This window comes from Pempheris klunzingeri, chromosome 7, assembly GCF_042242105.1.
Source record: "Pempheris klunzingeri isolate RE-2024b chromosome 7, fPemKlu1.hap1, whole genome shotgun sequence".
Taxonomy (NCBI): domain Eukaryota; kingdom Metazoa; phylum Chordata; class Actinopteri; order Acropomatiformes; family Pempheridae; genus Pempheris; species Pempheris klunzingeri.
Window position 1 is genome coordinate 26,998,671 of NC_092018.1, and position 27,973 is coordinate 27,026,643.

The window sequence follows — 27,973 nt, forward strand, 5'->3', positions numbered from 1 at the left end:
TACGTAATGATTGAATCATCCCCATTTCCAGAGGCTGCCACTCACATGGCTCCTCTGCTTTCCGCCATGCTTAAGGGGCTCTTGTTCGCAGCTCTGTGAAAATGGAGGAAAACACACAAGAGCGAAGCAGCAGCCCTCATCCCCACCTCACACATTCGACACCGTTCAGAGGCTTTAAAGACCCTCCTGAGGTAAATACTTACATGATGGGAAGGCTGGTGTCTGAGCAGAAAGATGAAACTGACTCTGACAGCCTCAGCAGCCTTTACCCCTGCACCCCCCCCTCTCTGCAAATGCATGACTTTTTAAATAGGAATAAAGATATCAACATACAAGCCTGCACTCCAAAGCGCTGCCATGGGGGCTTTTCTAGACACTGAACTTCCAGCTTTAAAGGTCTCACTCTGAGTTACTGGATCACAAAGCTCGTGTTGTTCCTCAAATCAAAGCGGAAACACTGTTTGCATGTTTCCGCTTGGGTGTGAAAGGTGCACACCCCCCATCCCCCCCCCACCCCCATTCGCTCTGAATAAAAGTTGGATGGGCGGTGGAGAAGAGAAGTGGTTACTCCAGTGTTTACATTGGCTTTTTAACTGCATCTTTTCCCATCAAATGCACACATTAGCAGAGAGGAGGCGTGAAGCTGCTGCAGAGATGTATGAACTGAAGTGGTGTCATCTACTCTACTACTAACTATCCACTCTAACCGCACCGTGACAGCTCCTAAGCTTTGAACCTGACAGCTGTTCCTCCCTCCTGCTTTAACAGACGTACAGGACCATTACAGCTCTCGTTCCTGACCTTCATGTCACACAGTAAACTAAAGTACATCCACAACTCCTGTTCATAACAGACAGCTTTTCTATGTACAAATAAGAGAAACTGAGCACAGGGACGGACTGACGTCCAGGCCAAAGGAACCAGCTTTGCCCATCTGTTCATCTCTCGACCCCCCCTTCCACCTCACCTCCCTTGTCTCACTGGTTTAGTGGTGAATGTGGAGCGGCCACCCAGTGCCAGTGGAGAGAGGAGACGCAGGGTATGTGCTGAGGAGCAGATGGGAAATTTCAATGAGCTGGAAAACCCATAGTAGTGGGCTTTGGTCAGGGAGGGAGCGGGGTGACACTGGTGCAACAGTGCCCCCCTGTGGAGAAATACAACTCTGCAGCCCCTTGTTTCACAAATCCATGTTTACGGTTTTTCAATTGAGTGCATTTTTGGAGATGTTCTCGTTTTGCAAAGTGAATCTGCAGAGGGTAAAAACCGAGAGACAAATGTTCCTCGTGTGTTCGGTGAGTCTGACTTACTCAGCTGACACATAAGCCAGAGTCAGCAGCCAGTCAGGCCAAGCAGACAGTGCTGAGGGGGGGCGTTCTAGTCTCCAGAAGCATCCTCACACTGTCCACAGACCAGACGCTTAAAATGCAACATCACCTGCATGCCAGACAGAACCTTTGACCAAAGAGCTTCAGCTAATTCCTTTGTGTTTTGTCAGGCGTTTTTTAATCCAGCTGATTCCCACCAGTCCAGATCCTGCCTGCCTCCAGGACTTCTTGTAAATGAATGTCTGACAAAAAGGGAATGACTAATAACACAGCACCTCCCGTCAAAATGTTACAGCCTCCAAAAAACCCCCCCCCCCCAGTCCCAGCTCAGTGCTGAGGCTGCACACAGCAGAACTGCGGGCGCTGTTACAATCCATGGAATGTGTTTTAAGAATCCACAAGATTGCCAAGTACTTACAACAGATTTAATGAAAAAAAATGAAAAGGGGAAAAAAAAGATGAATTTGTGTATAAAAACAAAACACTTTATTACAATTAGGCTGAAAAAACCCAATGAAAACACAACTACTTTACAAGTACAAATGTTTTTCATTGATATTTACAGTTTTTTTTCCTTGACATCAATAAAAAAGGACAATTTATGAGAAAACACAAAATACTAAAGTACATGTTTACAGTGTATTTGCTGCAATAAAAAACAAATGACTAAAGGAACGTGCATTATTCTCCATTCAGTATCTATAGACAACAAGGGAATTAGACATAAAAGGGACTATTTATGAATACACTTATTCTAATGGACAGCTGATTTCCCATTACCCATAAGCCTCACATATTTATTGGGCAATATTGTAATCATCACTTTGAAGGCGTGTCTGTTGTTTCTGTCGTTTCATGTACTGGGCAGTAGCTGTGGGGGGACATTTTTAAGTCGTGGGAATTTCAAGAAACAAGTAAAGAAATAACTAACAATGTTGACTCAGTAAAGCAAAATGGTGGCTCTCACTACAAGTAAGGGCAGCAGTGTCATGATGGATCTGCCAAAGTAGTTTAGCGCTGAACTGATTGTGTCTTGTTGAACACAGCTGTAATCAGGCTACGATTAGAGAGGGTTAGGATGAGGTAAAGACGTGGTGTGACAGGAAGGCTGTCTCTGGCTCCATGAGAACGCTTCAACAAAACTTCAGCTCTGTCACGTGTGTACTGCAGGAAAATACTCGGTGAATTCAGGTTCATTAGTGTGCATCTCCTAGCTGCCCCCCCCGCTGGGCTTGGCGGGGGTTTTGGCCCTAACGCCCTGGCGAGCTTGACCCTTGGTGGGCTGCTGGGGCTGAGCGGGCTGTGCCGGCGACTCGGTGGCGGAGGGAGCCGTGGGCTGCTGAGCGGGGCTGTGGGGAGGGGGCGTTTGGATCTGGGGGGAGGTCGCTGCAGTCACCACCTGCTGCTGGATGATCTTCTGCTGGACCACCTGGGCAGTCGTCGTCCCTGCGGGAATCATCTGCACCTGAGCAGGAGCGGACGTGGCCGCCTGCGTCAGAGTCACAGTCTGGGCCTGGAGCTGAGGGGGGGGGACACACACTAAACAGTTATTGGGCCTGTTTCAGAGGTTTAATGTGACCCAGTCCACTTTGTTAAAAAGCTACATGGTGCTGCTAACAAAGCCTTCGATGAACGACAAAAAACTTTTATGCATGCGTGTCATATTGTTTGCCTTGATGGAGACATTACATTAGAACAAACGATAAGAAGATAAAATGTAGTTAAAATAGTGAATTAAAGCTTGTTTAGTTCCAGGCAGGTAGTTCCACAGTGATGTACAGAGTACAGAGGCTGTGCCTGAGGATGTGAGACTGATGAGGAGGTCAAAGGTCTGTGATGCAGCTTTGGGGGCAGTTAGCCATGTTCATAGATATGTTACCTCCAGGAGCAGCCTAAAACTCCTACCTGCTGAGAAGAAGACACGATTTGCTGAATATTGGCCACGGTGGGTTGCTGCTGCACTATTTGTGGGAGCTTAGCCACCTGATAAGAGAAGCAAACAAGAAAATCTCATATCAACATGCAAACCCACTGTTCATCTGCAAATATTTACTTCTGCAGCAGTGACTGCCACTGATGATGTACCTGGATCTGTTGGGCGCCCGTGGGTTTCTGAGCCTGGGCGATGGAGGTCGTAAAGAACTGGGTCTTGATTCCTGGTTGGAGTTGGGTGGTGGCAGTGTAGGTCATCTTCTGCTGCTGCTGAGCTGGCTGGGCTGCCTGCACCGTCACCTGCTGGGCGCCGATCTGAGGGAAACAACACAACTGCAGTTAATACAGTAAAAACCTGTGTATACGTGGTATATGATGCTGTTCATGTGGACGGACACTGACTAGGACTCCTAACAGTGGTTAACTGTGACTGTTGGCGTGCTGCTTACCTTCTGCTGTACGGTGGCTTGTCCTTGCTGCGGCTGCCCCGCTTTCTGCTGGGCTGCGGCTGCTGCCTGAACTGCTGCTGCCTGCTGCTGCTTCTTCATCTGAAGCAGCTGCTGGACCTGCATCTGGGGGAAGGACGGCGTCAGCACAGGCCCACCTGACAGAGAGGAGAAAGAATTGCACATTAGAACTTTGGGACATATCAGCAGTCTGTCACAGCACAGCTTGTCCCAAAAAAGGATGAGTCAAAGTAACAGAGGAACGTTCGGGGATGAAGAGGTCGAGTCCGATTTTTAAACACACCGGTTTTCTGGGCCTGGCCGATGGCCACGCTAATGCCTGCCACAGTGACTGGCAGAGTGGTGACGCCAGCTGATGAGACCACGGCTGGCACAGAGACTACGGGGGGCTTGGTGAGGGTCACCTGGGCCGTCTGTCCTGCCTGGGCCTGAATCTGGCCCTGAGTGGGGACTCGAGTCTATGAAAGGAAACGCAATCAGTATGAATGCTGCCAAAACCTCAACCAATGAAGTGCTATCTGTATTTATGTATAATCAAATGATCCTTTTCTTACCAGTCTGGCCACCTGCAGGTTGGCCACGGTGGTGCCGGTCAGCACAGCTCCAGGTCTGGGTGCTGCCACAGCTGCTAGCTGGGGGTTGGCCTGGGTGGCCTGCGCAGGCTGCACCTGAGCGGCCTGCTGCGCTCCTGCAGCCTGTTGGCCCTGAGCTGTTGCAGCTGCCACCGCTGCAGCCACCTGCTGCTGCTGCTGTTGCTGTTGCAGCTGCAACTTATGCTTGTGCATCTTTAACAACTCCTGTCAACAGATTACCAGTTAAAGATAAGTCAACTACACACAGTGTTTCATTGTACTGTTTACTTGATAAACCTGGGATAAACAGCTGCTACATGTTTATTCATGGTTTATCCTACAAAGACAAGGTGTGATTCACAATTCTATAAGTGACCAAGGTCATTGCTATTGTGTGAAGATGCTGGTGGCGTACCTGTGGTTTGCCTACAGTTTTGATCTGTGGGGAAGCAGCCTGTTGTTGCTGCTGCTGCAGCTGCTGCTGTCGGAGCATCTGCAGGTGGGCTGGGGTGAGAGGCTTTCCTTGTGGCAACTGCATCCCTGTCGCTGGATGGACAAAGCAGATAAATCAGATGAGTAAAACAGTGACGGCTACTTGTGAGATATCGCAAAGAAAAGGCGTGTGCTCAGTCACGTACCTGGTGTCACCTGAGTGACCAGTGGGCGAGTCTGTGACTGCACCGGGCTCAGAGTGGTAGAAACTACTGCAGATGCTGTCACTGGAGTAACGGCTCGAACGCCCTGACCCGTAGCTATGGTGACCACTTCTGCGGGGGCAGCGGCAGCCGTAACGGCCCTCTGTTGTGCGTGTACCACCTGGGCTCCAGCTGCACCAGCAGGCTGGACCAACAACAACAACAACAACAACACACAATGAGGCACGGCCCCAACACTTGTCATGATCACTGTGTCGGCAGGGTGTAGTGGGGGAGAACTCTAATCATCCCAATCCAAAGAATATTTGCGTCATGAATTCCTGTTTGTAGGTGACTGAGTTACACCAGAGCAGCAGTGATAAATGAACATGACTCACAGACAGGGTGCCTGGTATGACTGGAGATGCCAGGCGTTTGTTGGCCTGGAAGGGACTTGGAGGAACTCCAGCTACTGTGTTCACAATCACATTCCCCCCTACAGTGGCTGGAAGAGAGAGAAATGAATTAACTACTGGAACACCAACAGCTCTGTAATGTCGACCATATGTATGTCAACATACCAGCCTGGATGGTTGTGCCCACAGTCGCATTCTTTATGGCTCCAGCCTGAAAAGCATGAAACATATGTTTAAGAGCCCTCACTGAGTACAGTGGCTTGTTTTAGTTCTCACTATATGTAGAAGCACATTGGTGGAGGGTGTTTTGATTCTCACCAGAACAGCTGCGTTAGGCACAGCAGCAGCTCCGGCCACTGCGGCGGCCTGAGGGACCTGAGCCTGAGCCTGGCCAGGAGCAGGAGTCTGCGCCTGGCCGGGGGCAGCCTGGGCCTGGGGAGCTCCAGTCTGCTGCTGCTGGGCCAACTGCTGAGCCTTCTGCTGCTCTGCGATGGCCTGTACACACACACACAATGAACAAAATCAAACATAAATGCAAAACCCGCCAGTAAAGATGAGAAACAAGCACTACATGGATCAGTAATGAAAACAAAGCAGGACCTCCTGATTCACACTTCTACTGATCCTGAGGAACCAAGTCCATATGTGCTAAACTTGTTTTTTTTTTTATCTTTTAGTCTTTAAAAAGCAGTGTGCCTTGATCTTTTAGGGAGATCCACTCCTTTTCTCATGGTCAGTATAACTGTACTTGAATAGGACAGTTCCAGTCTGACAGGGAAAGGCGACTATTTATGAAGACTCAAACAGCAGATTTCTGTCATCATTTGTTGAAACAAGACTTCCACACACCTCGAATGCCAAAGCACACGGTTAAACAGCCACATTGTGGACAATCACCTTTTTCTCCTTAGCAATCCTTTCAGCACGTTGAGATGCCACCTGAATGGGAGGTAGGGGCTTGTCGTAGCTGATCCCGCTGAAGGAAAAAACAAGGAACAGATGAAGTACTTGTCACTTTATCTATAGACTTAAGGTTCAGATGTCTATAGTACAGAAAATAGCAACAATAAACACACCTTTCTGCCAAGACCGAGGCATGTTTGGGATTCTTCTGGAATGGATTCATGCCTAACCTGTTAGTAGTATAAATCAAATTAATACATTTTAAAAAGACATATTCCAACTTGATCTTGTAACCGACAATCATCAGTACTTACAGTGGTTTGATTGGTGGGCTCCTCTTGCTGGCAATGATCTTCATGAGTTCGAAGCGGCTGTTGTAGAGCTGAATGTGCGTTGCATTGTCATCCTGTGTGTAGATCTGACAGGTCCTTAGAGGACGGCTGTTCTTAGACTGTGGACACACACACACACACGATACAAAGAAACAGAACAAAAGTGAGGCCAGGAATTCAAGAGCAAAGACCCACTTATGAACCACAAAGACCAGAGTAGGGCACCTTGTAGATGCTCTTGGTTTTCTTCTTGGGGTTTGCCTCATACACCAACTGAAAAAAAGTTAACAAAAGAGACATGATTTGTACATGTGCAAAGTGAGTAAGGCAGTTTTACAGGGTGGCACCGCGCCCATTACCTTGCCCTCCTCTCTGGGAATGATGACATTCTCGTAGCGGTTGCGACACTGTTTGGGCGAGCGGTAGATGCGGCTGCAGGAGTTGACCACATCGCTCACCAGATCCCAGTTAGGAGTGTGGGCAGGAGACACGATTGTCAGGTTCAGAGGCAACTCCAGCAGCTGCTTTACAGCCTGTCACACACACACACACACACACACACACAGCAATGATGTCTAAACACTGAATGTACATATAATTTGTTTCATTAAGTAACCTGCAATTCAAGATTTATTGATTTCCTTCAATGTAGCTTGAACAGAAAGACCATCATGGAAGCAGTCAGTGGAGCCAGTACCTGAAGCAGAGCCCAGTCCTCACTGATGAGCCACTCTGGGTTGTCCTGGCCGGCCTCCATGGCAGGTTTAACCAGCGACGGTAGGGGCTTGGCAAAGGGCGCCTGCTGCTTGAGGGAGAAATTCTTTTTCTGGTCCTTGCTCTCGCGGCGAACTTTGAGCATGCTGGCCTTTTCGAAAAGGGAGCGTGGAGGAATGACCGTTTCCCCGTGGCCCTTCTTCTTCTTCCTGGCTGCTGCTGGACAAACGCACTCGAGTAAGAACAGAGAAAGCAAACAAACCTGCACAGACACTTTCCCCTAACATACACATTTACTCATAGATTTACAACAAGTGCTTGTCTGAGAGCAGAAAAATCTACTTTTCTTAGAGCAAAAATAAATATTCTCAATACATATATGCAACTAAACAATGACAAAAATTCTCCCACCTGAGGGGTCCATCTTGAGTCTCTTGTGCTCTTTCCGAATGTAGATAGGAGGCAGCTTGGACTCTGGCATGGGTGTGGTGTCATACATCAGCATCATCACAGAGTCAATATAAATGTCGTTGTCATCCTGTGGTGGTGTGGGTGGAGTCCAAACCTGTGTTGGAAAACGACAAAGTCAGATCATAGCCAGAGGACAGAGGGGGACTTTAATATGTGCGTCAGAACAAATAACTGATTTGGAAGAGAACAGGGAAGATCCAAATACCACACAATTCCACAGATCATACAAATTTACAGATCTCTTACCGGCATGATTTCTGTATGGCCGTCCTCTGCATCAAAGACATACTCCTGTTGAAATGTACAGAAAGGTTTAATATAAGCAGCGTAACACAGAACTCCTTGTTCGATTAGAGAAGATCACGATGGCCACCCACCATGTTGTAGGCATCCTCCCTGGTGTAGGTGAAAAGATCTTCATCTCCCTCCATTATCTGCCGCTCCTCCTCCTCCTCCTTCAGCTTCTGCAGCTGCTGCAGCTCCCAGCCTCTCTTAGAGCACTCCAGCCGCTCCTGAGGAAAAAGAACCACAAAGCACGTGTCGCTCAGTCGAATAGTTCACTGAAATGCCAACATGGTAGAAGTGATCCACATATTTACTACACAATATCTGTAAATATACACTTGAAATGAATGCAACCAAAACAAATCTTATTCTAGAGATAGTTACCTTGAGAGCAGTTTCATCATCACTGATGTGGAGGTACTCCAGGTAATGCAGGGCATACCTTTCAATTGGTGTGAGCTGAGGGATGAGTAAATGTGAATATAAACTCAGTAAGAGAAATAAAAACAGCATTTAATTTTGTTCAGTTTATTCCTTATTTTACTTCATGTCTTTCTTGCATTTGTTCGTTTCTGCTTCTACAAGTTTCCATATAAAAAAGTAAAGCTACCTGTTCCATGACTGCATTCAGCTCCTCTTTCTGAGCAGGCTCTTCTGCAGCTTGGCTGTCTGACTCCTCGTCCTCCTCTGTTGACTCCTTGCCTGCTAATTCCTCCTCCACCTGCTGCTGCTGCTGCTGCTGCTGCTGATCCTCGTCTGACTGGGCGTCCAGGTTTATGCTGTGGAGAGCCTGGATGTAGGGTCTAGCCACTCTGGGAGAGATGGCTTCAGAGGCCGAGGGTTCCTGGTGAAGAACCACAAACTCCTCCACCTTCTCCCCTGAGCCTGCCTCCACCTCAAACAGGTCCTGGATTGTCCGCTAGAGACCCACAGAATTGGATTAGTTACTATACGTCTCAGGTTGAATTTAAGTACAGTAACGGGTCTTGGCAGAGAAAATGAAAGCTACAGTGATTCCTGCACAAAAGGTTTTCATAGTTTGAATAAATGAATAAAATAAAATGCAATATTGAGCAATGTTACTGTAAGCAATCAAAAAGAATATGTGCAGAGTTTCTGAAGCTCCATTTTTAGAAGGCTAGTTCATCTTACTTGTGTGAGGAAGGCCAAGGTGTAGTCAGTGCCCTGGGCAGCCACCTCTCTGATCAAGTCCTTGGTGCCATTTTTCAGCAGCTTCTCTTCAATGGAGTTCCCACTCTCCAACCTAGGCAACATGCAGACAGCAACCAAAAGTAGCACCAGAGTAGTTCAGTGTCAGTGTTCAAGAAGTAAACGTTATATCTTGAGTTTTGCAAGTGCAACATAATAACTAAGAGGAACAGATTTCCCTTCATTGATAATATCACCTGTATATGTGTATATCTTTGGAACGTCCTATTTTGTCACACCACTCCTGGGTGCGGATGTCCATGCTGGGATTAAGGTCTGTGTCGTAGAAGATGATGGTGTCTGCATCAAACACGGTTCCAACTGCAGAGCAGCAGCGGTTGGTGAGGATGCTGCAGAACACCTTCCGGTTCCTGTTAAACTTCTTCATGACCTCCTGCGGGGACACAGCACCAAACACATGAACAGACTGGGACAAAGGCCAAGTAAGAAATTGTTGCTGACAAAAACATCTCTTATTTCATGCATTTCCTTTTTTGTAGCAAACTACACAGCTTTCTGTCTGAACAGTAGAGTAGTATCCCCATCCTTATATACACCAGTTAAATTCCACACAGGGTCATTCAAGTTTCATCTGTCTTTATCGTGCATTTCGATATGACCACTGTGGCCAATCAGTTGCCTGCATCTTTATTTTGACCGAGAAACTGACCTAGAAACAAGAGGGATTACATAATACACCATAGGTTAGACAAAATTAGGACGAGAGCATTTAAGATTTAAATTTGAGATTTCAGGAAGAGTGCACTGGTGTCTGTGTTGCTCTCTTCCCTCCCTGCTGGATTCTGTTCTTTTTGGGACCTTCAGACAGTTTGTCCCCTTGTTGAGCCAGAACAAGGGGACACCTTTCTCCTTATCCTTTCTTGGGGTTTAGAAGTTTAATGCTTACTGAAGACAAACAAAGTACACATGAGGCTGACAGTCCCTCTATGTAACATGAGATCCATTGATAAGCTACATTTAAGGCATTTCTGCATTAGCTTCACTTTTCAGACCTGGAAACCACATCCACTTGTATTATACAGTATATAGATCCATTCTTGGGTCTCATGTGACTTTGCTGTCATGTGACGACTGGAGTAAACTCTTGACCTGTGCTTATGCATGACAAAGTATAAACTGTATTAAGAACTTTTTTGGATTGTGAGGAGATAAGACACACTTGCCCACTACTGGTCAAATCTTAAACCTGGCTCATTAGCTGGATTAATTATAATTAATACTATAATCAATACACATTTTATTTAAAGTGTCACAACAGCATATTTGTGATGTTGGTAACGCTGACTTAATTTCAGCTAAGAAGCTCCTTATTGGTATGTCATCTAATCATAATCATAATCTATTTAAAAAGTGGTGATTTTACCTGGCGTGCGTCAGGAGAGAAGCTTTCATCGAGCCGCACATAAGTGAGCTGCCTGTGATCCAGGAAGGCCTCCAGGATGTCAAGCATCTTCACCATCTGAGTAAAGATGAGGACACGACGGCCGTCTGACCTAAGCTTCTGCAGCAGAATGGCAAGAGCTTCCAGTTTACCTTTGGAAAAGAAACATAGCAACAGTTGGTTCATCTTGGCATGGTCAAATGTTTTGGTTGTTTCAACAAGGTTTGCCTCCGCTTCAGAGAATTTATTTTTGTTGTATAGTAGCAGTAACTATGTTTCTCACACACCAGGAGTAAGGTACTCTTTTTAGTCAGAAAGAGTACAACGTACCCTATGAGTCATTTACTTTGCGAAGGCAAACAATTTACAGTAGTGTTTTTCTTGCATGCCATACATTAGTTCATAGTTAGCTATGCTGTAGTTATTCATAAATGGGTTTAATTTATCTCGCAGACCTAGCTAGCTGCGTGTAAACTATTATCAAACAAATTCGTGGCAAACCTGAATCCATCTGCATTAGCTGCAGGTCAGGACAATGGAAGAGACGCCTGGATGCCAAGTGGTGGATGCCAACGCTGTGGGGGGCAGAAGCCTCCTGTAGCTGACGGTGGAGGGACTTCTGCTCAAGGCTGTACGGAACCGGGGGATTGGCTGCATACAGGTGAGGAGGTGGGGCTACAGCTGGAGGCACCACACATACCAACCTAAAAGATGTAGTCAATAGAAGTCAACACTGATGGAAAAACAAATGTACATCAGATAGTCATTATTTGGATGAAGAACTAAACCATGAAATAGAGTAGCATTAGATACCTCTTAGGTAAGGTGTTAATGTCTTTTATAAAATAGTGGAAGAACTTATGCATTCTTATTTTTAATCCTGCATTAAAAGTGTCTGTTTTATCCAATTAAAATATTTCATGATGGTTTCAAATATCATGTACAATATAGAATGAAGGACGCTTTAATCGAGTTGAGTTGAAGTACCTCTCAATGAGGTTGTTGGCAGCCTCCAGCCGGTCCTCCACAGAGAGCAGAGTGGACCGCAGCGCAGAGGGGGTAGCCAAGCAGGTTCTCTGGGCCCTGAGGCAGCTCTCTCTGCCCACCCACCTCCAGCCTCCAGCCGCCGGGGCAGAGTGGCTGGACTCTGAGTTCAAGGCGCATACCTGCAGTAGGTCTGACCCATACAGCACTCTGCGGCTACAGCGTCGCTCATTTGCTTGAAACAGGCGGCTCAAACGCTCCTTCAGCTGCTGAGTCTTTTCTTCTGAAGACTCCTGAACATTAGAGTGACAGTTGGTAAACACAACCACAATTATTCATTTTTACTAAAAGATTTAGTGTGCAAACCATAAAATGTTAAACACAATGCTGTTCGAAAGTAATGTACTGACCTGAGAAGCAGCAGGTACTGCAGAAGTGAGTTTACTCACGGCTGGTGTGGCATTTGTACTCACACATGATGCTTTAAAAGAAATATACAGTGTCAACAGAGGGATACATCCTTTTATTTGACAAAAGCAGTGCATTTGCAAATGCCAATGTTGTAAACTTATGTAAAAGGAAAAGAAGTTTGATTGTGGGGACATGAAGGCATTTGATATCCCCCAAGTTTTTATGTATTTTCTGCATTATATGTTGGTACTAGATGATGTCACAAACCAACTGATTAAAAACAGCTATGCAGAGATAATAACACTGTGTCTTCACTCTGAAAGTCACCTTGCTGGGCTGTTGACAGGGCAGGCTGAGGTGTGCTAGGTGTAGCTGAGGCGTTGGAAGCAGGAACAGCTTGTGGCATCGTTTGCATTACCATGGATCCCTGGGGCCTGATGATCTGCTGCCCTGGAGCTGACACAATCTGAAGGATGTTGCCTAAATCCACAACACATATTTCGCAATCAACATAAGACAAGCCAGATAGAATGGCATCTAATAGCAAAAGTTACCTACCTGGCCATTAAATTAAAAATAACACACTTCAAATACCTTGAGGACTACCACACAGAAATAAGCCTACATTGTTTGATGTAAAGGTCTATAAAGGGATCAAAATTGTGCGATAATTAGCAAAAAGCAGGTGAATTACGTGAAAACGTCAAAAAGGACACATAGGAAAGAAAGAAGAGAATCATGCTAAGAATAAAATGTGACAATGGGATGTACATTATCGAGTGTACCTTGGAGCTGCAAGGGCTGTCCAGTCGTGAGCTGGCGGAGCTGGCTCGGGGACAAAGTGAACTTGTTACCCTGAAACTGCAGAGTGACGGGAGTCTCTGGCTGGGAGATACGATTCTGACTGCCTGCTATGTTGGCCAGCTGGGCAATCTTCACCACATCTCCGCCTTCAAAGGAAAGCAGGAACAGACACTTCATCAAAGACGGCATTAAAAAGTCAGCTGGCAGCCTGGCATTTTAACACGTACAAAATAACATATGCTGCATCAGTTAGTTAAAGGGTGAAAAGGAGACAAGACATGCAGAACCAGGGTGGATTAATCAGAGGAACGAGCACAGCCGTCCTCCACAACAGAACCATAGCAGCTCCTACTTTTACAAACCCTGAAGGGGAAAGAAAATGGCTATGAGGGCAGTCCTCAGGTGAGACAGAGAGCCTGAAACATACACATATATAAAGCACTGCACTTTTTAAGGCAACACACAGGTCGTCAGAAAGTATACTTAGGGACTGGTGTCAAGGATATCCTGTCAATTAAAAGTCATTTTACCAATCATCATTCTTGTATTTTTTCATTTTTAATCTTTGTAAACACCGGTATAATCCCTTTTTAGCCGTTTCTCGTGAAGCAGTGCACTCCTTAAATTAGAAAGTATATGTAAAAGAAAATTGGTGTAAATGAGAGATTGAAAAAAAAGAGAAACATTGATACTTGTATGCATTTTTAGAAATGAACTACAAGTTAGCAACTCAGGCCAAGCAGAAAGGTCATGTTTATTACAAATACATAAACAGCTACCGTTGCCTAACTTCAAGACACATTTCTGTCATCTAATACGGGGGTCTACTGTGGGTGTGGGTGTACTTCTCAGTACCATGCCAATTCTAGGAAACAAGAGCTTTTCTCAGCCATCAAAAAGTACTCAATGGTATAAGCACACTGAAAATGTTGGATAGCACATTTAGGAATGTTTGTTGAAGATATCAATTGTGGAGTCACAAATATTAATAATTTAGATTGAGACCCATAATAGTATTACCATAATCATGACTATACTATATAACATAATCTCTGTAAATCCCGTTAATTACCTGAATAAAGTATGTACTAGGCAGAAGTGGCTAATTATTGCCGATTCCCCACTTTTTATATATTCAAATACTTATATATAAAAGTATATATATGTTCATATAAAGGTTTCTCTGTTCACATTTGAGGCAGAAAGGGTTGGCAGTTCGTGGGACCATGTCCACATGCTTTGCAGTGATGTGCAACATCAGTGTGAAAACAAAGGAAAAAAATTAAAGAACCAAAGCTTTGGGATCTCGTCCTGCCGCTGGGCTGATGCAAGAGACAAAAGAATATTAGTAAACTGGGAGAAAAAAATTATTAAAAAGAAGGGGGAGGACACAATAATTAAGTTAAAAGGTGTAGTGATGTGTGGTGTAACATAAGTGGGTCATTCATAGTGTACATGCAGGTTTGGAGGAGGAAACTGGAGAATGCTGAGGCTGTGGAGATGCTGCTGATATGGCTACAAATCTAATTTTAAGAAGGGGCCCTTTTATCATGAGTTGCATAATTGATACATGGCATTTCTGCCATTACCAAAATTGCTGCATCATCAGTATTGCTACCATTGTGTGTTTGACTCTATGAAGCTATGAAGTAAAGACTGAACACATATCAGCAGTGCCTCAAGTGAAGGCCTCAGTGTAGAGCAGCCCATACTGTTGTGGCAGAGGTGGAGGGGAAATGCTGAGAGGGAGGGGAGGGGAGGGGAAGGGAGGGGAGGGGAGGCCACTTACTAGGCAACCGTGCCTGGGCCTGGGATGTAAGAACCAGCCTCTGGGACAGTAAGCTGGGCTGGACAGCATGGCTGGGGGCTAGAGCTGGTCTGGGGACCTGCACTAATCCAGGCTGGCTGATGGGAGCTATAGACCCCACAACTGTGCCAGCTAAGGTTTGGCCCAAGGCCACAGAGGCAGCCCCCAACACATGCTGCCCAATGCCACTGTTCCCAGTGGAGGTGGCAGTGTTGCTGCTGCTGCTGACAGGAGGGGCAGTCTGGGCCCTCTGAGTAGCTGTTCCAACCGCTGTGAAGTACAAGGCAACGGGGTATGGGACTACACATTAGGGGTAACCCAAGATTTAGTCATCATCAGTATGATCAGACAGTTTCTGCCATGTATTCATTCAGCAGTGGTGGGCCAACACAGCAAGCAGTGATTCAGGGTTTTATCAGAAAAATAATATATGAAAAATATATTACCTGATAATGAATAAATTTGGTGTGACAGTAATTGTGAAGCAGTGCCTTTTGCCTGCAGCTCTACATCTAACAAGTTTACTAGGTCTGTTGTAAACCCTCCTTTGCAATTTTACCACCTGCGTAACTGTTTCATTCTTTTTTTAAATCAGTAATTAGTTACAGGGGTTCAGGGCCAGCAGTTACTAAATGACCTAGTTGCCACTGAAAGGCATGGCAAGCTGTAGCTTGCAATGAAAGCCTTATGTTTCGCGGTACCGTAATGGACGTGCTACCATTAAGGTGACGATGTGGCCAGCCCACCGCTGCTGCATTGAAGAGCAAATGTTAACAAATGAAGACTCTGCGACCAGTGAAATCTGCCAGTGAAGGTCTCTCAAACCTACATTAAGTTGTAGGAGGACCTGACCTTTAGAAATAACACTGTGCATGAACATGTACATACTGAACATGGTTTTAAATTATGCTGCAAGTACTAATGTTAACAATACATGACAGTGAATTCATTTTTTTAAAGCATGACACAGTAAATCAGGTCAATTTAAATCCATAACAGTATCACAATCATGCAGCATAACATTGTATGATGCACACATCACAAGGATAAAACTAGCATAAGCACCAACAAACACCTATGGGTGTTCAAGTTTGTCACGGTCAGACATAGTCTGGAATCCTTAAGCCTCTGTGAAAACTACATTTCCTGAGCACTGTCCCTGAAAGAGTCTTACCATGAGGAGTGGCTGCAGGAGGTGCAGTGGTGACAGGAGACTTGCCCCTGGTCTGTGCTGCCTGGCTGGAGGTGGAAACGGAAGTGCTGGTAACGGGAGAGCTTGTCGGAGGACGCTGGCTTGCTGTAGTTGTGATGGCAGCCAGACGACCTTCTGGCTTTGTCCCATACTGCACAGGCTGGAACAATCTAATTAGAGGAAAATAAAATGATCATGCTGTTTCAGGCGTTTCAATCAGGTTTACACTGTGTCCATGGATCTCTGCATAAACCATGTCATTTTACTTGGATGTTGTTTGTTGGATTTTATTGCTGACCTCATGGGTTTTATCGGGCAGGGCTTGGGTCGTGGTGGTGGATCTGGACCAGTGTAGATCTCCTCTATGAGCTGCTGAGTGACCTTTAGTTTGGGTACTGCCTCTTCAGTCTCATACCGAGTCAGTCTGTTCTCGTTACTGATCAGGTCAAATATGGACAGGTTTGCAATCTAAGAGAATAAAGAGATAATAGACAACAGCAGAAGCAGATCAATGCATGTTATAATTACAAAAGATTCAACATATGCACAAGGTTCAAAGTTAAGTGCAAGGAAATATATACTGTCACAAAAAGATAACAAGCAGGATCTAAAATAAGTAGCAGACATGCAACAACTACAGGAGTATTAAGGACTAAATGAACAGTGTATTCAACTAGTAAGAAACCAATTTAGATTAGTAGATTACTGTTTTTTATTCAATTAACCATTTAGTCTTTACAAAAAAAACAAAAAATATCAAACGCTAATCAAAAGTCCAAGCCCAAGTCAAGTGATGTCTTAATTCTGCTTATTTTGTCTGTCCTATGATATAAATACTGCAAAGTATCCATTTGATAATGTCTTGAAACAATTTAGCAGCATCCCTTGAAAATGTATTTATATAATTCCTCACTTATCAAAATGTTAATGATTTCCAAATCTTTTAGCTCTGATAGCTCTTAGTGCATACCTTGCTTGAGTCCCTATGAAGAGCGCCCAGCACCAGTGATGGGATGTTGTATTGTAGAGAGGAGCAAAAGTAGGAGCTGCTGTTCTCTCTGGGTGCCACCAGCTCAGGGTGGTTACACACTCGCTGTAACTGCATCAATACCTGCAGCACGCTGACAAAATGACCCGTCTTCAGGGCCTCCTGAGCACTAAGGGAGCACACCCAGACAGAAAACATGATTATAAAAGAGAAACACACAATGTTGTCAAACATGTAACTGAGACATTATACAATCTCTTCTGTCTTGGTTTTTACAATTAGAACAGATAAAGGTATTTCTGAGTAAAACTAATGTGTTGAAGCTGATCTTAAGTCATTTATTGGTACTAGTGGCAAGATCTACACCATTGAAATAATTTGAGGAAAAAAAGGTAATTAATTACATATAAAAACTTGTCACACCACCATAAAACATATTGTAATTAAGAATAAACTGCTGTCGGGTGATAAGTTATACATTTCCAGTATTTCTCTGATTTACAGAATAATGTGTGAATTCTCCAGTACCTGTGTACATTGACGGTAACATTGACGAATGTAACCCTCAATGCCAAGGAAAACCTTACTTTGATATCACAATATAAGTATCCATGTGGTGCAAATATCTCACCCTGGCTGAGTGAGGATATCCTCGTAAAGGCTCTTCTGTCTGCTGGAGAGACGGCACTTCAGGATGTGCTCATACTTCTTGGGCAGCTGTTTCTCCACGTCTCTTTTGGAGCGCCTCAGGATGAAAGGCTGGATCATCTACAGTTAAGAGAAAGAGGATTTCATACATTATGTGCATTTCAGATTGTTTCTGAATTTTTATGAGGCCAGTTTAATAGGCGCTATACCCACCCTATGCAAGCGGATGACCAGTTTGTGGCAGTAGTCCTGGTTCTGGTCTGTGCCTGCCTTCACAGGGAAGTCAGAGTAGGGCCTGGTGATTCCTGGCAAAAGGAAGTGGATCATGGTCCACAGCTCCTTTAGAGTATTCTGTAGAGGAGTGCTGATGAGGAGAATCCTCTGCTCACTGGAAGACACACAAAAATATCTCACTGAGCCTTGTTACAAGCATCTGGCAGCATCTTAAAAGTGATTTCATAGAGGAAGACAAAAACAAACTACATGCAAGTATTTTCATCAGTGAAACAATTTGCCAAAATCGACTCGCAAATGTGTACATTTATATCCGTCACTTTCTACCAACTCTCCAACAGTACTGTGATGATCAGGAACCCAGCTGATCCACACTACAGATTAATTTACAAGCCTGAAAATCATAATCCTGATTCTCGAGGAACTGGCCTTAATATAATAGCCCACCTTCTGAGAGCAAAGATTGTTTCCCAGTGTTTCTCAGTCATGTTTTTGATGAGCTGCACCTCATCCAGAACCAGGTGCCTCCACCTTCTCTTCAGAAAATGGCTCTGGTCTTTCATCAGCAGCTTGTAGGATGTCACACATACATGAAAGCTGTTGGCTTCCCCCCACCACTGTAGATGATGAATGATATGATATGGCATTAGATTTACAGCCGTTAAAACAAAAAAAAAAAAAAAAAAAACAAGTAATGTCACTAATATTCATTGTGTAAATGCAGCAAAACCAACCATTCTCTTAGATCGGCGCTCCCTTCTGTTGCCAAGGTACAGGAGGATTTTTAGGCCAGGACACCAGCGCTTGAATTCCACCTCCCAACTTAGCAACTTGCACGTCCTTACTACAATAAGGTGGGGTCCCCAAACTCCTGTGGAAAAAAACAGAATACATCTTCAAGACATTCACTTCATTCAAAAAAACGATAAAAAGAAAGATTCACTATTCACTATTAAGAAAAACGTGTAAATCTTTGAACGTTGGCATACCCTCTTGGCCAGCTAAGTGGGCCATGTAAGCGACTGTCTGTACGGTCTTGCCGAGGCCCGTCTCATCTGCTAGGATGCCATTGAGGTGTTTCTTGTAAAGGTTTACCAGCCAGTCCACACCAATTTGCTGATACTCTCGCAGTGACCCATGCAATAGGAAAGGAGCTGGGCTGCGGGTCTGGTAAAATAAAAGATCAGTTAAAAATAATGAAAGGCAACATTTTCCTTCCGTTTCCTTCCTATTTCTGTGTGTGTGTGTGTGTGTGTGTCTTACTGAGGAAGTGGTCCTGAAGCTTCCTTTGGGCAGGATGAGCTCTGTGGCAGCAGCCACTTCAGCTATGTCTCTGGCAGGCTTCCTATCAGCGTCAGAGGATGTGGCTTTGTCAGCACCACGGTACTGGTCCACACTAAGCAGGGAGTCAATCAACACTGCCTCGGGCGGACTGCCTGCAGGACACTCCATTTCTTCAGTTAGAAGGGCACCTTCAGTCTCATCCATGTCGTCCTTATCACTATGAGGACTCGGCTGAGGCCACTCAAAGCCGTCAGCATAAGCGCCAGCATACTGCTTCACCAAAGCATCCAGAGGCATCTCAGCTAAAAGAAAAATACAAAAGCATTTGACTAAACAATCCAGACACAAACACAAGTACTTCTAATACTGTACGGTATATTCAACTAAGGAAAACTTTATACTAATTAACACATTGGTTTATCTATACATGGCAAATTTCAGTTTATAGAAGGTTATTCAAATCGAGGCAAAGCTCCTGACTCAATGACACAGCCATATACAGTGTCAGTATGTGCTAGGGGTGTGCATCGTTAGGACTTTACACAATTCTGCTCATCAATATTGATACTTATCGATACTCTTACTGATACTTATCAGTTTACTGAAAGTATCTAAAGTAACAGCACTTGTAGTGCAGTAAAATATTCCTAATTTTAACTACTTTATATACTTTTGAGTAGTTTAATCTACATCCTATTCTATAAGGTTATTGTGTGTTTGCAGCATTGCTAAGTTGTTAAATGTCTAAGCTGTCAGACAAATGTGGTGTAAAAAGTAAAGTATTGTGGAAAAGTAAAATATTTGATATCTGAGATGTTGTGGAGTTGAAGTAGGAAGTGGCATGAAACAGAAATACTCAATAGAAGTAAAAGTACTTCAAACCTTGTACTTAAGTACAGTACTTGAGTAATACTACTGAACAGTCACATTCTACCACTGGCTTCCGAGCATACCTAAACCAATTGGACTCACCTGTAATGAAAAGCAGTGAATCTTTCACAGTAAATTTGGCGACAGCCCTGTGACATTCTGCTGTTTTTCCCCTGTCATTTCCCTTGCTTAATGATGGAAATGGGTTGGATTTAGGTGTTTGACTCCTGCTATTCACTAACGAAGATGTGGCTGCTGAGGCTCGTGCTTACAACCGATGCCAACTGTGCCCAGAGTTACTAACTACAGCCTTATCGTTTATAAGGCTAATGACGAGTGTTACCTTAACTTGAAGAGGTCAACAGTCGCATTTTGAGAATTGCAGCTGGGAGGCTGCACTACGGACATAACATAGATGTTTGGTGCAGAAGCCACTTTGCTAAAGCAGTCAAACACACTGAACTGTTTCAGATTTATACGATGCTGAATGTGTGACTGCTTCATGAGGTTGCTAGAGTTTCCCCATTTATACAAAACTAGCTTTTAACACATATTGCATTCAGGTGCATTTTAATTTAATTGAGCCAAGTAAGCCCACACTTCTGGACATTTTGACCTGTCAACCATGACTGAAGAGCAGAGAATATAAGCATGCAGTTGCGGAGCGGCAGGCTTAATTGCCTGATGCTAGTCTACTGATAATATCACTCAAATTGGGGTTAAGAATTAAACAATTTTTCTCATTAATCCTGCCTCTTCACATACTCATTGAGAGAGAAGTAAAGTAAATAAGTACCATCTTTGGCAAGGTCAACCAACTCTGCTTTGTGGTCTGCTTCGCCCTCCATGATCTCCTGTTCCTCTATGGTGCTCTCTTCATCTAGGACAAAAGAAAACATCTGAACATCTGTGTCACTCTTAATGGTTGTCATATGAACCTTGGCAGCTTGACACCTACCATCAGATTTTCTTTTTTTAGCTGTAGTCGCCACCTCCTATGAAAAGAAAATACATAGAAAAGATAAGAACGGGATGCAATAGGTGCATTTTCATTGTCATTCATTAGTGTCAGTGCAGCACCTACCTCTTTATCAGCTTTCACTCCAGTTGACAGCCCAGGTACTGTAACACAAGTAAATCAAGTTCAAAATAAAATATCTTGATTTTAAAACAGTAGTCACGAGTGAAGTAGACTGGCACAGAACAGCTCTGAAGCTGAACCAATGGATAGGAATGTAAAACACAAAGCAAATACGTTGTGTTTTTGACGACTGCTCAGTGGGACGTACCTTTGGCTGAGGCTTTTTGTAAGCTGAGTGCTTTGAGCCTCTTCTGATAAATTTCAAACTGGAGTTTAATTTCCACAACCTGATACATAAAAAAAAAAAAAAAACTCATTCAGACTTGTAACAACACTGTTAAAATGTAGAAATGTAGAAACGGTCTCATAACCAAGAAAAAGGAATAAATAAATACACTTACCTGCTCAATATTTGACCAGAAGAATTCCACCTCTCTGGCAATTGTGCTGGCAATGTGACGAAGATGAATTTCCCTTTCTTTCATTGACCTCTCTTCACTTTTCTTCTGCTCTTGATGGTAACGGGCACAAGTGCGAACAAGCTGCAGTGGAGACACGAGAGAGTTTGGCTTTCAATGAGATATTCTTTTCTGCAGTGACTCCTCCTTTTGTTGTGCTTATGTCTAATTTCACATCTCTGCTATACCTTCTTAGCAGCAGCCTCTTTCCATCTCCTCTCCTGGGCAAAGTCAGCTGCCATCCACTGCATCTCCTCCAGCAGGTAGTCCCAGTGCGACTTTGGACGTGAGGCTTCCACAAGCTTGGGGAGCCTACTGGCTGACCACTGACCCTCCTTCCTTAGCTCAGAGATGCGCTGATGCACTTGACTCTCCTGAGAAATAAAAACAGCATGTGACATCAGAATAGAAATCAACAATATTCATCCTTGTTTCAGTTGCTCCAATAACAGATATAATATAATGAGAGATATAAGAGAAAATTCAAACCTAACTCAATGAGCATACTCGAATACAAGACAATAATATAAGTAATATAAGTAGGACATATGCAGAATATACAAGGACAGATCTCTTTGCAAACTAAGAGTGCTTAGGGAACTCACCAGTTTGGCCTGTTCGACTTGCTTATCTTGAGAACCTTCCTGTGAGGACTGCATGGTCGCACTTTGACCAAAGCCACCAATTTTGACCGCGGATATGCCATTGGTTCCAGTCGGCTTGGACTGAGTACTTGGGTTGACGTTAGAGCCAAGAGGGCGGAGTGGACTTGCAGTGTGAGGGATCGGGACAGAATTGGGAGCAGAGAGGGGAGCAGGAGAGATGGATGTCATGGCTATTGAGTTGGTCATAATCCTCTGAACTGGCTGGTTTGACTCTGTACCAGGGCGAGAAAGGGCCACCGTCTATGAAGAAGGGAGACAAAATGTTCTTAATAGTGCAATTTTTAGACTCACAATGCAGTTGCAAACATACATGAAAAATCTACACGGTTTCAGGTAGACTGACCGCTTGTCCTGACTGTAGCATGGCCTGGGATTGTTGCTGCTGGGGCTGCAACTGGAGATGAAGACCTGGCTGCATCTGCTGCTGCAGTTGGGCCTGGAGCTGTGTGTGCGGGTTTACTGTGGCCAGGACAGGCCCGCCCCCTTGCACCTTCACCTGCGCCTGAAGCTGACCACCAGACTGGGCTGTGCTGTCCACTAACTGAGCCTGCTGGGAGAGTGTCATGGAAAGGCTTGCCATAGGGAGGGGGCCTTGGGGCAACCTGCCAGGCAGCTGGGGCGGAGGGGTGTGCAGACTAGCTGCGTTCTGCACCGGGGGTCCTTTGGATGGGTCGTATTGTTGCTGGTTCTGCTTCTGTCCTGCAATCTGGACCGCTTGAGGTGTAGGCGGCATCCCGCCTGTACACATAGTAACCAAATCATAGGACAAACAAGAGGTGGTACAGAAAGCAACACAAGGAAAGACAGTAAAAATCAAGTTGTCAATCTTGTCATCTTAAGTGTGTTTTGTAAATGTGCTCGTTCTAGAATAAAAAGGCTCCCATGACATGTATTTGAGAGACCCCTTTAAACAAGTTATATCTTTTGAAGCTAATAAGTAGATCGTGAAATTTTAATGTTAAATTACTGTTTGAGCTTCAACTATTTGAGCTCCTCAGAGCTTTGCCTTAATGAACTAGATGTGCTGTAAAAATCAACAGTAGTGTACTTCCTGATGATCAGAGCGGAAACTAAGGAAAGTCATACAGCAGAATGGTTACAGAAGAAATTAAATCAATGTGAGAATCTACATGTCTCTCAAATAAAATACTACTTTGATAAATGCAAAACCAAAACATTGCATTTCAAATGTTGAGAGAATGTGGTTAAAAACATCAAAAATTAAACGTGCACCAAGAGAGGTTTTTAGAAAGGAGATATAGGAATGTTACAAAGGAAATGAAAAAAAGAACTTTTGAAAAGAGACAAAGACAAGGAAAAGGGAAATAAAAATATAGAGCGGACACTCACAAAAACACCATATGTTTGGCATGCATGAAGCGATGTCATTCTAGCGGTAACCAAGGCATCTGGATGCCTCACATAGCGACAAAGCACAGAGGTGAGCAAAAGGACAAACATGGGGTCTTGCAGACAGCAGGCCTGAGCGGAGCTGTGCACACTAAAGCAGCGCCTGCCTTACCTCCCTGCACGTCACACCACCTTTTCTAGACGCCATCAACACCTGGCCCTGACACACCCACACCACCACAATCGCAAAAACCTGCGCCGTGAACTCCTCCACATGATTCCCCTCCTACTTAGACTGAGGGAAAGAAGCCAAGTCAGAACAAAATGCCATGAAATAACATGGAAGGAAATCAACTAAACGTGAACATGAGGTAAAGAAAGACACTCTTGAAGATGCAACGTATGAATTTAAGATTGATGATTTGGAATCCCTGTTGAAGATGCAACGGACGGACAATCGAAGAGGGAAAGACTTGTGAAGGAATGACAATGGGAAACCAAAAGGAAGCATGACACGTGGACTCATAAAATGGGAAAACAAGCAAAACCCAATGGAAGGTGAATTTTGTTTCCCCACAGGCTCGCCACTTCCTGTGATCCACCTCCAAATTAGATGAAAATCCATCAGCACGGGAAGGTCTGTCCAAATAAAGATGACTAACAGGAACAAACTTCAGAAAAGAAGAGATGGATAACGACGGGTGATCGATAGTTAAAATAAAAAAGGAAAATCATAAGACATGGCATCTTCCCATTGAGTGGCTACTCTTCTTCAGACTTGGATTGTCTTCTTCCCCATTTATCCTGACAGAGAGAGCTGGTGCTGGTACAGCTAAGCCTGAACTTGATGCCTGGACTGCTGAGAAATCCAGCAGATGGATGAAGATCTGTTTGTTGGTGCTGCTTGAAGTTTGTTTGTAGAAGATGGATGTTGTGATTCACTTTTTTAAATCTCCTTAGTTTGAGGAAGGGGATGTGTCCAGCAGCATCGCACAGAACACAGAACGTCCTGGTAGTGGCACTCCTACCTTGCGCAGTTGGCATAAGCTGCTGAAGTGGAACGCCAGGTGATCCTAAAGTTGCTACACCAGGATGCTGGAAAATCAGCCCATGGCGACCAACGTCAATCCGGGGCCTCTTAGCCTGATCTGGGATTTAAAACACACAATACCCTCATAACGCAAAACAAAAGCACTCGGCACAGAGCAATGACCTTCTGAAGACCTTACAGCCACCTCTCCTTCCTCGCGTTAAGACTTCAACACAGAGCGCTAGTAGAGGATGCCAAATATCTAAAAGCAGAAGCAATTAGAGGGAGAAAAGAAAACAAACAGAAAACAAAGCAAACGGGGAGGAAACAAAGCAACATAGGAGAGACAGGAGGCTACGATCCTTGCCCTACCTGCTTGCACCATAGCTTGTTGCCTCTTAAAGGCATCCATGTCTCCAGGGTTTGCAACAGTGCCAGTAGCAGCTTGCTGTCCCTGCAAAAACAACCTCTCAAAGAATTAGTAAGGGCTTCCCTCTTGCAAAATATTCTCAATGGCATGTAAGAAGAAGCTATAGATAATTTCACTGTAATAAGTGCTTAAAATAAGTGTTGCCGCTGTCACCTGAAACTGCTGCTGGACAGAGAAAGCAGCGGAAACATTGGCAGGAAGCTGTGTTGCTATGGCAACTGGTGTCACTGCTTGGCCATCCTTTCCAGTAACAACCTTAACCTGAAGAAGACGCACGTTTAAAAGAGGAATAATAATTATTGGATGACATGAATGTAAAATTTTCAGATTGTAAAAGTCCTTCTTGATCTCACACCATGACGCCACTCAATGTAATACCTCATCATTAATGACCTCAGACTGTTCTTCCTCCTCCTCCTCATCTTCAAGGTCTAAGTCATTTTGTCTTAAGTACGTATACAAGGGAACGCAGGGCTTCTTCTTAAAAGCTAAGTAGTCCATCATGTTCCCTTGGAGGTGCTGCAGAAAGAAAAGCTCAATCAGGTATTCTTTGAACACTTCTTTCAGGCTCTCCATCTTCTTGGTGTGGTGCTCCAAGCACTGTTTTCTCAGCTGGGCAATCTCTGGAGTAGAAGGAGCAATTTCTTCCAACTTCTTGGGGGCCTGCTTCTTCACAGTGCCCAAAGCAATGCTGGTGGGCGCAAGAGGATTGTTGGGAATCCCTTGGGGTGGACTGGTGAGGGATGGGCTGGAGGGTGGAATGGCAGAGGGTATACTGAATGATGCTGTGGCTGTGGTTCCTACTCCAGTAACAACACCCTGTGTTGTCTTTTCAAATATCATAGGGCGTGCCAGCTGTCCTTGAATGATACTGCTGATCTGTGGAGGTAGGTTGGAAGTGGTGATGTGACCCGGACTGCCCAGAGTGGGGAGAGCAGTACCGGTGGCCACGGGACTTTGAGGTCCGAGGTGGTGGATGGTGCCTCCAGTCTGTGAATGAGGCTGAGAGAGCCGGCGTTCCCTCACAGAGCCTGGTGCTCCTGGAGAGGTCAACTGTACCTGGCCAGCCGTGGCTGGAGCAATCTGGGCCAGTCCTGTCCCCTCCTGGTAAACAAAGTGGCCACTTCCTGGTGGACTGCCCAAACTGATTTGTCGGACTAACATTCCAGCGTCAACAAATCGTGTTGGACTCTGTCCACATACACCCAATGCTGTTGCAGGTGCTCCTGGCCTTGTCACACCTTGTAGAGGGACTGGGCTGTGCTGAGTGGGACTTTGGGGCTGCATGGCCTGGGGCACAGGTGAGGTGACCTGGATGTAGGAGGATGGAGCATGCTCAAACCTCCACTGAGGTGTAGTATGCTGGAAGCCAGGTGATGCTGGGTTCTGGATGGGGAGTGGGGTTAGGGTGATCTGCTGGTTACCAGTCACCATCTGTCCCACATTTTGCAATGTGATGTTCATGTTCTGACCAGTGACTGGACTACGACTCATGATTATCTGATAATTGGGTGACTGAGGGGCTGAGGGGCTGGCAGCAGAAGAAAATGTGGTCACAGGAGATTGAGGGTGGTTAACTGAAGCCTGCTGCTGTGTAACTGCCATGGTGGGCTGCTGCTGCTGCTCCTCTGCTTCAGACCCACTGACAGACTTCGATCTCTGGAGCTGTCGTTGCATATTCTGTGATCCACTTCCATGGTGCATTGCGTGACACTGGTACTATGTCTAAACACAATAATCTGTGGAGAGGGGACAGCAAAGCACATTAGTGATATTACACTATCGAATGTTACCTCAACAATGGTCAGACGGCTTTATCTGGTAGGTCACCTACATACTGCATATGCTAGTAATGCATGGTTACATACAAGTCCATGCAACCTAGTCCTAGATTTTGACCACCCTAATGAATCATAACCATAAATATGCCTCTCAACATGTCAGTAAACAATATTACATTTGTCAACTCTAAGAGATTTTGCTATACCATTTATGTAGAAGCCTTTACTCCTGATTCAACATTTTTGGGTGCATTGTTAGTAATGTTATGACTTAATGAGCAGTGGTGCTTTCTGGCAATATTTAAATTTTTATATGCTTTATATGATTGTTTGATAGATATTTAGTTTACTAAATTAATCTTAAACACACGTCCCTGATTATTTTACCTCCATACAATTTCTCAATTTATTCAACAGAAAACAAACTATATCGTGATATATACTAATAATATCTTGATCTCAAACCATTTACACTGTGACAGAGGACATTCCCATCTTGTACCCATCAACATTACAACTGTGTGCACTTTTAAACGAGCGCCAGACGAAATATTTGTCCTGTAAAAGGAAAACGATGGTGCTGATCTAGTCAGTGAATCAGTCAAAGCCAAACTGCATTTAGCACAAAGGTGATAAAACGTTACTGATGATGTAATTTGTACTTGGCCTGTTACAATTACATTACAGCGTAAAGTTAGAGAAATACTCGAAATTGCTGTGGTCTTCTCGTTTTTAAACCACAGTGATTGCATTATATTTACAATCAATAAGACCCACGTATAGCAGTATGTCTTGGGTACCGGCTTAAATTTTCATTGTTTGTTACGACGTTAACGTTAGCTCCCACTACCAGTTTAGCACCGGGGCGTAACGTTAACATTGGTTAACGATGGCTAGCTAGCGAGTAGCAATTGTAGGACTAAGATATGCACATAACGTTGGTTAATAAATATACTACACGTAGATCACTGTTATCGAACGGTAACATCAACAATAATGCTGCCTTTATCATTTCATTAATTACGATTACCCTTGTTACGGGGCGCATGCTAACCAATGCTAATGATGTTAGCTTGTTATTGCTAGCAGGCCAGATGCCAATGAATAAATACATTATATCACCTCCACGGTGTTACTTACAGGGAATGGGGCGTCTGTAGTAGTTTCATAAATCCTAAGTCATATTTACAATAAGTCACATGCTGTAACAAATGTTATTCCGTGAAAAAATAAAATATCGATATTGCTAGCGGATGTTCAATGTTTTGGAGCTAATTTCATTCAGCAACATGG

General features: G+C 44.4%; 1 protein-coding gene across 1 annotated transcript; it reads right to left on the reverse strand.

Annotated features, from left to right (window-relative positions):
• Positions 1-1,788: 1,788 nt before the first annotated feature.
• ep400 (E1A binding protein p400) lies at positions 1,789-27,963 on the reverse strand. Its single transcript, XM_070834571.1, has 51 exons — positions 27,821-27,963; positions 25,278-26,638; positions 25,053-25,160; positions 24,842-24,923; positions 22,433-22,827; positions 22,030-22,329; positions 21,613-21,798; positions 21,368-21,508; positions 21,175-21,253; positions 20,970-21,007; positions 20,682-20,880; positions 18,995-19,317; positions 18,721-18,898; positions 18,466-18,602; positions 18,179-18,348; positions 17,711-17,885; positions 17,481-17,617; positions 16,832-17,018; positions 16,160-16,329; positions 15,844-16,031; positions 14,652-14,939; positions 12,844-13,008; positions 12,386-12,538; positions 12,058-12,128; positions 11,651-11,940; positions 11,165-11,367; positions 10,646-10,815; positions 9,459-9,655; positions 9,205-9,316; positions 8,663-8,971; positions 8,437-8,511; positions 8,145-8,279; positions 8,014-8,058; positions 7,708-7,861; positions 7,280-7,512; positions 6,942-7,115; positions 6,808-6,855; positions 6,565-6,701; positions 6,424-6,480; positions 6,245-6,323; positions 5,666-5,842; positions 5,513-5,558; positions 5,330-5,436; positions 4,935-5,136; positions 4,712-4,842; positions 4,279-4,521; positions 4,008-4,182; positions 3,707-3,861; positions 3,411-3,572; positions 3,231-3,308; positions 1,789-2,844 (listed from the first exon to the last, which is right to left on the reverse strand). The coding sequence occupies exons 2-51, from the start codon at positions 26,601-26,603 to the stop codon at positions 2,536-2,538; spliced, it is 9,399 nt and encodes a 3,132-aa protein (XP_070690672.1). The 5' UTR covers positions 26,604-26,638; positions 27,821-27,963; the 3' UTR covers positions 1,789-2,535.
• Between the last annotated feature and the right edge of the window lie 10 nt (positions 27,964-27,973).

Excerpts from the sequence above, each read along its gene's own strand:
- ep400 (XM_070834571.1), bottom strand. The coding sequence starts at position 26,603 with ATGCACCATGGAAGTGGATCACAGAATATGCAACGACAGCTCCAGAGA. Across the intron at positions 8,972-9,204 it reads CCTTGGCCTTCCTCACACAA|CGGACAATCCAGGACCTGTT; the intron begins GTAAGATGAACT and ends GTGGGTCTCTAG. Across the intron at positions 4,843-4,934 it reads GGTCACTCAGGTGACACCAG|CGACAGGGATGCAGTTGCCA; the intron begins GTACGTGACTGA and ends TTGTCCATCCAG.